The sequence below is a fragment of the Muntiacus reevesi genome, chromosome 1 (genome assembly GCF_963930625.1).
Source record: "Muntiacus reevesi chromosome 1, mMunRee1.1, whole genome shotgun sequence".
Taxonomy (NCBI): domain Eukaryota; kingdom Metazoa; phylum Chordata; class Mammalia; order Artiodactyla; family Cervidae; genus Muntiacus; species Muntiacus reevesi.
In genome coordinates, this window is record NC_089249.1 from 95,686,463 (window position 1) to 95,695,059 (window position 8,597).

General features: G+C 46.2%; 1 protein-coding gene across 1 annotated transcript; it reads left to right on the top strand.

Moving 5' to 3' along the window:
* The first annotated feature begins 1,716 nt into the window (after positions 1-1,716).
* GSTM3 (glutathione S-transferase mu 3) lies at positions 1,717-5,035 on the top strand. Its single transcript, XM_065927428.1, has 8 exons — positions 1,717-1,846; positions 2,247-2,322; positions 2,896-2,960; positions 3,643-3,724; positions 3,811-3,911; positions 4,236-4,331; positions 4,424-4,534; positions 4,838-5,035. The coding sequence occupies exons 1-8, from the start codon at positions 1,799-1,801 to the stop codon at positions 4,934-4,936; spliced, it is 678 nt and encodes a 225-aa protein (XP_065783500.1). The 5' UTR covers positions 1,717-1,798; the 3' UTR covers positions 4,937-5,035.
* The last annotated feature ends 3,562 nt before the right edge of the window (positions 5,036-8,597 follow it).

Sequence of the window (8,597 nt, forward strand, 5' to 3'; positions counted from 1 at the left end):
ATGCACCTAGAGTCTGTCATACAAAGGAAAACAAATATCATACATTAATGTATATATATGGAATCTAGAAAAATGGTACTGATGAGCCTACTTACAGGGCACAGATAGAGACACAGATGTAGAGAATGGACTTGTGGACACAGTGGGGGAGGAGGGGGTAGGACGAACTGAGAGAGTAGCATTGACATATATACACTCTCATGTGTAAAACAGACAGTAGTGGGAAGCTGCTGTGTAATGCAGGGAGCTCAGCTCGGGGCTCAGGGATGACCTAGAGGGCTGGGATGGGGGTGGGATGGGAGGGAGGCCCAAGACAGAGGGGATCTATGTACACAGAGTTGACTCACCTTGTTTTACAGCAGAAACTAACACAACATTGTAAAGTAGTTATGCTGCAATAAAAAAAGAAGAAAAGATCTTATAGTCACTCAGTTGAATCTGTCCATGACCCTAACACTGCCAAAATATCCTATTTTTTGACTGCCTATCTCATTCCCTCAAGTTCCTGGCCTCAGAAAATCATCTCTCCTAGCTGGTAACACTGAATAAGAAAGCAAACACTTTCCCTCACAAAATAGAACAAAGGTGAGACCCTTAAGGTTTGACTGTACAGAGCAAAAGTTAACCTGCAAAGTTAATTTGGGGGAATGAGGAGAAGCGATATTGACACATTGTCTTCTGGGGCTTCATGGAGCTGAAGAAGTCCTAGAAACAGGGAAATCTTCCAGAACCAGGTAAAAAAGTATTTTAACCCAGGGCTCCCCAGATTTCCCAGCAAAGACTGAGATGAGGTGAGACTGTTTGGATATCCAAGTGCAGAGCATCTAGCACAAGTCGGGCTATTACACAGACCTAGTTTTGAATTCTAGGCCACCCACGGACACTTGAAATTAGAAAGGCAACTCACCCCACCTCTCCACGCCTCGCTAATCTTCTATGAAATTGGCGTAACAGCTACTTCACAAAGTTGTTGTGAAGCTTAAATTGGAATAAATTAGCTAGCATTCATGCAATACCTAGGCTATTGACTAGCATATCATAGGTTTTCAATAAGCATTAGTCTTATATCCCAAGTTAATTTGTGACTGGTCTGTTATTTTAGGAGGAGAAATCCAAACATTATAAATTCATCTGTCCCAATGCATTTGTACTTTTTTCCTCTCTTCTTTTAGTGAACTGTCCTTTTAAAAAGTTTCATCCCAAACTAGGGGGAAATGTGTTTTCCCACGCCGGGCCTAAGGGGTTTAGGGGCTCTGTGTTCTAAGTGTTCGTGCTGCATAGGCCAGGCCAGGCCCCTACCCAGTAGCTCAGAACTCCTCGCCACTCACACTCCATGCACACGCCAAAGAGAGCGATTCCCTGATGGTCAGCCTCTGTCGACTCCTGCTGCTTGCCCCCTTTCCCCCAAACCTCCCATCCCCACTAGATAAATATTTATGGCAACTAGGGTAGCAGGGTCCTCATGGCCTGGACTGATAGGGCTCAGCCCCATCCCACTCTAACTGAACTATTAAACAGAGTGCGGCTTTACGCGCGGAAAGAACAGAGATTCAATCACAGGGCCCGGCCGTTCTCCTCACAGGTCTAGCCTCGGGAGTATCCTCCCCCAACGCCAGGAACCGCAGAAATCGCGCGGGCACGCGGCCAAGCGGACACTCGGAGGGTGGGGAGGGGGGGGGAGGGGCGGGGGGGGCGGAGTCAGGGCGCGCACGTTGGCACCCCCTACCTACGTCGGCTATAAAGCCCCTCCCGGTAGCCATCTACCACCAGTGCGCGAAGGCACACGGGCGGTTTCGATATGGCTTCGTCAAAGTCAATGGTTCTAGGTTACTGGGATATTCGCGGGGTGAGTGCGGTCTCAGCGGCTAAGCCGCTCGGTCTGGGAGACTGACGCGGAGGTAGTGGGGGGTCCTCTTGGCGGTCTCCGAGGCCAAACCGCCTACGCCGCGCTGCGCAACGGTGCGCGGCCGGCCCCTTGCGAGCTCCGGGGCCGCGGAGACCGACCCCCTGCCCCGCCGTTGGAGACGCTGGCCTGGGGGAGAGGGGCTGAGGGCAGCAAGCCAGCCCGGGGTAGGTCTCGGGAGCTGCTTAACCACCCCATCCCGGCGGGATGCGGTGTCTCGGCAGCCCTAGCAGGGACGTTGGCGGGTGAGGGGTCGAGGATGTTGGGGCTTGGGGGCGGGGAACTGCGCAATTGCTGACCGAAAGCTTTCCCCCACCCCCACCCTTCTCCCCCAACCCATCAGCTGGCGCACGCCATCCGCATGCTCCTGGAGTTCACGGATACATGCTATGAAGAGAAGAGATACACGTGCGGGGAAGGTAATGCTTAAGTAGGTGCCAGTGCGACGCCGCGCTGAGCCGAGCAGGTCTTCCAACCGTTCCTGCCTTCTTGAGCCCAGAGGGTGGCATCACGCCAAGGTCGGGTGGGACTTCTGCCACCAGTCACCTGGGAGCGCTCTGCTGTGTTTAGTGTGGGGAGAGAGCTGGGAATTCTCCTCGTGCCATAGCCCAACTCTGCCTTAACACTGATGGTAATGGCTAAGCTTTGGGGTCTGGGTATGTGAGGTATTGGGCTTCCCAGGTGGCGCTAAAAAAACCCGCCTGACAATGCAGGAGACATGAGATGGGGTTGGGGGGAGGGGGGGGTTGATCCCTGGGTCAGGAAGATCCCCTGCAGGAGGGCATGGCAACCCACTCCAGTTCTTGCCTGGAGAATCCCATGAACAGAGGAGCCTGGCAGGCTAGAGTCCACAGGATCGCAAAAAGTCGGCCACAGTGAGGCGACTTAGCAGGCTTGTGAGGAATTTGAATTAGGGTGTGTTCCTAAATCTTTCCACGCTCCTCAGGGGGATATTAAGCTGGTTGGATCCCACTTCATTCTTTCTCTTACAGCTCCTGACTATGATAAGAGCCAGTGGCTGGATGTGAAATTCAAACTAGACCTGGACTTTCCTAACGTAGGTGGTTTTAGGAGAAGAGGGGGCAGAAGGGAAGGCCTTCAGCTATATCCTTGCTCCTTTCCTCTCTACTCTAGTGGTTTGTAAAATAAGGGCTCTTCCTCTCGATAGAGTGCAGAGGGTCCTTATACTTGGATGAAGAAAAAATTACATTTGCATTTCTACTAACCACTAGCTGAAAGTTAACAGTTCCTTCTGTTGTGAATGTAGGCAATGTGACTTTGATTATTAGCCAAGCCTGTGACTGGGTATTTTTATATTGCATGTGCTGCAAATATTATAAATAAATATTATTTACACTTACCATACTTTGAAAGTATGATAGAAATTACATCTTGTTATTTAATGCATTCATAGGCACATATTATTCTTACAATTTTGTTCTTTTAATGTTATATAAATTATGTTATATGTGTAATTTGCTTTATGCATTTAAAAGCCTTATTCAGAGAAAAAGTGCATAGCGTACACATGCCCATACGCAAAAACACACACAGTAAAGCACCCCTGTCTAGAATCAAGTGTAGACTCAGTTGCTACCTTTTACTTTCTTTCTTCTTTCTCCTAACACAGCATTTTCTCTCTACTGTTCTCTTCCCTGCAAGTCTTCTTTCCCAGGAGAGAGAGGCGGGGAGGCAAAAGAGAGCCAGGTTGCTCATTTGGCCTCTCCTTTTCTCTCCAGCTGCCCTATCTCGTGGATGGTAAGAACAGGCTCACCCAGAGCAATGCCATCTTGCGCTACATCGCCCGCAAGCACAATATGTGTGAGTGGGGTAGGGCTGGTGATGTGAGGGTTGCTCCCCTGGGAATGGATAAGGCCAAGGGTGATTTCCTGTCATCTGGCCTACAGGCGGTGACACTGAAGAGGAAAGGATTCGAGTGGACATCATGGAGAACCAGATAATGGATTTTCGCATGCAGCTGGTACAACTCTGCTACAACCTTGACCACGTGAGTTTCCTGAACAGGAAGGCATCTAGAAAAGGAGCCTTTAGGAACTCTCAGGGGTTAAATCTGCCCCATTCTCCTGCTGCTGCCTTCCCAGCAAGCCTGTCAGAATAAGAAACAGAACTCTTATTTCTGGAGGGGTTGTTTGTCATGTAAGTCGTGTTGGCCCTTCTTTCCACATCCCTCCTTTCCATCTACCACCTCACCCTGAAGGCATGGAGAGGAAAGCACCTGGAGAAAGGGCTGCTAAGTGTCCATCACTGGCCCATGCCCTGATTCATGGAGATATGGCAGCTGTTCTCACTTTTGCTTTTACTTCTCCCCCAGGAAAAGCTGAAGCCTCAGTACTTGGAACAGCTACCTGGACAACTGAAACAGTTCTCCTTGTTCCTGGGGAAATACTCATGGTTTGCGGGGGAAAAGGTAGAAGACAGGAAAGGAAAGGGAGGGGATCCTTTTCTGTCTCTGCAGGTATAATGAGTTCCGCAGACCTGATGATCTTATTGTCCCTGTAGCTCACCTTTGTGGATTTCCTCACCTATGATGTCTTAGATCAGAACCGTATGTTTGAGCCCAAGTGCCTGGATGAATTTCCGAATCTGAAGGCTTTCATGTGCCGTTTTGAGGTGATGCCCCTTGCACCTTTCTCTTAAAAAACACAGGCTGCCCTGGGCCCTCGAGGGACCCCGTTGTTGTATATTCTTGCCTAACAACAACTTTTGCCTAAAGGGATCAGTGGTTGGACACCTCTAAACCTTTAGGTCTTGGGAAGGCCCTGACTTCTATACCTTGAAGGCACTGTCTATAAGAAGTGGTGGGGATGAGGGACATGGGGGTGGAGTCAGGCAGCATGCGAGTGCTACTGTTTTGAAATGGGTCTTTTGGCCTGGGTTAGAGTCTTTATAAGATTTGGTGTGCTTTCCCTTCAGGCTTTGGAGAAAATAGCTACCTACATGCAGTCTGACCGTTTCCTTAAGATGCCTATCAACAACAAGATGGCCCAGTGGGGCAACAGGAGAATCTGCTGAGCGGAAGGCAGACTTGTACTGCTTGTTTTGTTCCATTCCATCCCTGGGGTACCTGTACTCCCTCTTCCCTGCTCTTTTCAATAAATAGCATTCAGGCTACTGATGTCCAGCTTGATTTCTGTTGGGAATAAAGGCCAAAGGGGAGTAAGGACATGTGAATTCAATCACTGCAAATTAGCATTCCCCTGCCCCACACCTGAGTCCAAGGGCTAGAGGCTCTTGCCCAGACCTTGAGAGTACTAGAGGGAAGGCTGAGATTTCACATCTGTAGATAACAGGTTGTTAAATGAGACTCTACCCCCTGTGAAGTCTTGGTGAAGTCTTCAAGTAAAACTGTGTGGTAGATTTGGAAAGATTTCAAGTAAAATTGTGGCAGATAGTTGTGGAAGATTTCAAGTAAAATTGTGTGGTACTATGGACTCAAAGGAACTGGAGATCTTAAACAGACCCTTATGTATGTGATAAAGCTACTTCAAACTGGTGGACTAACCCTTTTATAGGAATAGGACAGTTACTTAGCAATTAAAAATAATAGACTCCTACCTTATGCCATTCACTAAAATTAATTCGTCTGGAGTTTAAGGCCCAATGTTAAACAAAGTTCTAGAAGTATTAATGAAAATTTATGAAAATTTGTGACCATAGGGTAGAAAAAGTTTCTCTACAACATTTTAAAAGCTGTAAAGGGAAAGATTTTATAGATTTATCTTTTTTCCAGATTGTAAACAGATTTTTTATGACAAGGGATAACTAAGAAAAATTAAATGGCAATGAGATAAAAGACCAATATAGAGACTATTATATAAAGAACTCTAGTCAAGGCTATGGCTTTTCCAGTAGTCATGTATGGATGTGAGAGTTGGACTGTAAAGAAAACAGCGACAAAGAATTGATGCTTTTGAACTGGGTGTTGGAGAAGACTCTTGAGAGTCCCTTGGGCTTCAAGGAGATTCAACTCAGTCCATCCTAAAGGAGATCAGTCCTGGGTGTTCATTGGAAGGACTGATGTTGAAGCTGAAACTCCATTATTTTGGCCACCTGATGCGAACAGCTGACTCATTTGAAAAGACCCTGATTTTAGGAAAGATTGAAGGCAGGAGGAGAAGGGGGTGACAGAGGATAAGATGGTTGGATGGCATCACTGACTCCATGGGCATGAGTTTGGGTAAACTCCGGGAGTTGGTGATGGACAAGGAGGCCTGACGTACTGCGGTTTATGGGGTTGCCAAGAGTTGGACACGACTGAGCGACTTGAACTGAAATCATTAAGGCATTCGAGGTATTTTTTTTTAATTGAAATAATTCCTTGTGCCATACAGTAAGTCCTTATTATTTATATTATACATAGTAATGTGTGTCAGAGAAGGCAATGCACCCCACCCCAGTACTCTTGCCTGGAAAATCCCACGGACTGAGGAGCCTGGTAGGCTGCAGGCCATGGGGTCGCTAAGAGTCCCACACGACTGAGCGACTTCACTTTCACTTTTCACTTTCATGCACTGAAGAAGGAAATGGCAACCCACTCCAGTATTCTTGCTTGGAGAATCCCAGGGACGGGGGAGCCTGGTGGGCTGTCTATAGCGTCGCAGAGTCAGACTCGACTTAAGTGACTTAGCAGCAGCAGTGTGTGTCAGTTAATCCCAAACTCCTAATCTATTCCCTCACATTGCCCCCACCTTTTCCCTTTAGTAACCATAAATTTATTTTCTATGTTCATTTGTATCAATTTTTTAGGGGTATATACAGCAGCAGCAGTGCATATAAATGATATCATATGATATTGGTCTTTCTCTGACTTAGTATGATAATCTCTAGGTACATCCATGTTGCTTCAAATAACGTTTCATTCCTTTGTTATGTCTGAGTAATATTCCGTTGTGTATATGTACTACATCTTTTTCATCCATTCATCTGTCAGTGGAATTTAGTTTGTGTCCATGTCTTGGCTGTTGTAAATAGTGCTACTAGGAACATTGCAGTGCGTGCATCATTACAAGTTAGAAATTTCATCTTTTCTGGGTGTGTGCCCAGAAGTGATATTGCTGGATCATATTGCAGCTCTATTTTTGGTTTTTTAAGGAACCTCCATGCTGTCCTCTGGGCTTCCCTGGTGGCTCAGGCAGTAAAGAATCTGCGATGCAGGAGATAGAGTTTGATCTCTGTTTTGGGAAGATCCCCTGGAGAAGGGAACGGCTACCCACTCCAGTATTCTTGACTGGAGAATTGCATGGACAGAGGAGTCTGGTGGACTGCAGTCCATGGGGTTACAGAGACTTGGAGACAACTAAACTACTAACACTTTCACTTTCATGCTGTTCTTCATATTGGCTGCACCAATTTATATTCCCACCAATAGTGCAGGATGGTTCCCATTTCTCTACACCCTCTTCAGCATTTATTATATGTAGACTTTTAATGATGGCATTCTGACTGGTGTGAGGTGATATCTCATTTTGGAGGTAACTCAGTTTTTTAAAAGTGAACAAAAGCTATGGACAGATGATTTATGGAAATAGAAATATTGATGGCCCAAAAGTTAAAAATACGTTTATAATTCAAGAAATTGAAAATTATACCAGTAAGAGGACCATTTTTCAGATGAACAAATCTGAAGTTTATAAAGTATTGGAAAAGCTTGGGAAATTGACAAGGATTTCTTGCTGGTGGACACTCTTTCCCAGGACTCATTTCTCCGGAAACTGAAGGGCCAATTTCCCGTTTCTTTGCCTCTTCCCTATGGTGAACAGACTTTAAAATGGCCCTCATAATCCCACCTTCTGGTACTCAGGCTCTTGTAAAATCCTCTCCCTTTGAGTGTGGGCAGGACCTATGACTTCATCTAATAAACTACAGCAAAAGTAATACGATGGGGAGATGTGGCTCCCAGGTCCCAACTGCCCCTGACTCTAGTTCTAAGACAGGCAAGAAGAGAATGCTCTCACAATGGCTGCCTTCAAGCAAAGAAGGAAAGTGGACACTCTGTCACCCCAGAGGCACAGAGATCGCACAAGTGTGAAACTAGTCGACTAGTGATTCGTTTGTGCAAGTAGCATCAGTAAGAATTTTTTAAAACAAAAAACTTGTGATAGTTGAATGTGGTGGAGAAGTTCCCCCAAAAGCAGAGAGCTTCATTTGTATTCATTATTGAGCAACTAGATAAAGGCATTTCCAGTTCAGAAGGAAATAGCTTATGCGATTAAGAAAAATTTGTAGAGTTATTTCATGGATGGGATAGGTGATGTGTACAGAAATGGATCTGCCTTTAAAAGTAGTTGAAGCTGGGAGGGATTGGGGGCAGGAGGAGAAGGGGACGACAGAGGATGAGATGGCTGGATGGCATCACCGACTCGATGGACATGAGTTTTAGTAAACTCTGAGAGTTTGTGATAGACAGGGAGGCCTGGCGTGCTGCGATTCATGGGGTCGCAAAGAGTCAGACACGACTGAGTGACTGAACTGAACTGAACTGATCATGAAGTATACCAAAGGCAGGATATGAGATAAAGTATGGACAATTAAACAGCAAAAACAAGGAAAAGGGGAAAAAAAATGGTTTAAGAGCTTATTAAAACACCTGGACTTGGTACAGAAATTGCATTTTCCTTATCCCTCAGCTGCAAGATTAGGTGGTACAGTGAGTCATGTGGATCAAAGGGATTTA

Bases quoted from the DNA above. Each gene is read 5' to 3' on its own strand.
- GSTM3 (XM_065927428.1), top strand. From the start codon at position 1,799: ATGGCTTCGTCAAAGTCAATGGTTCTAGGTTACTGGGATATTCGCGGG. The intron at 1,847-2,246 runs GTGAGTGCGGTC...CCAACCCATCAG, and splicing joins GTTACTGGGATATTCGCGGG to CTGGCGCACGCCATCCGCAT. The intron at 4,535-4,837 runs GTGATGCCCCTT...CTTTCCCTTCAG, and splicing joins CTTTCATGTGCCGTTTTGAG to GCTTTGGAGAAAATAGCTAC.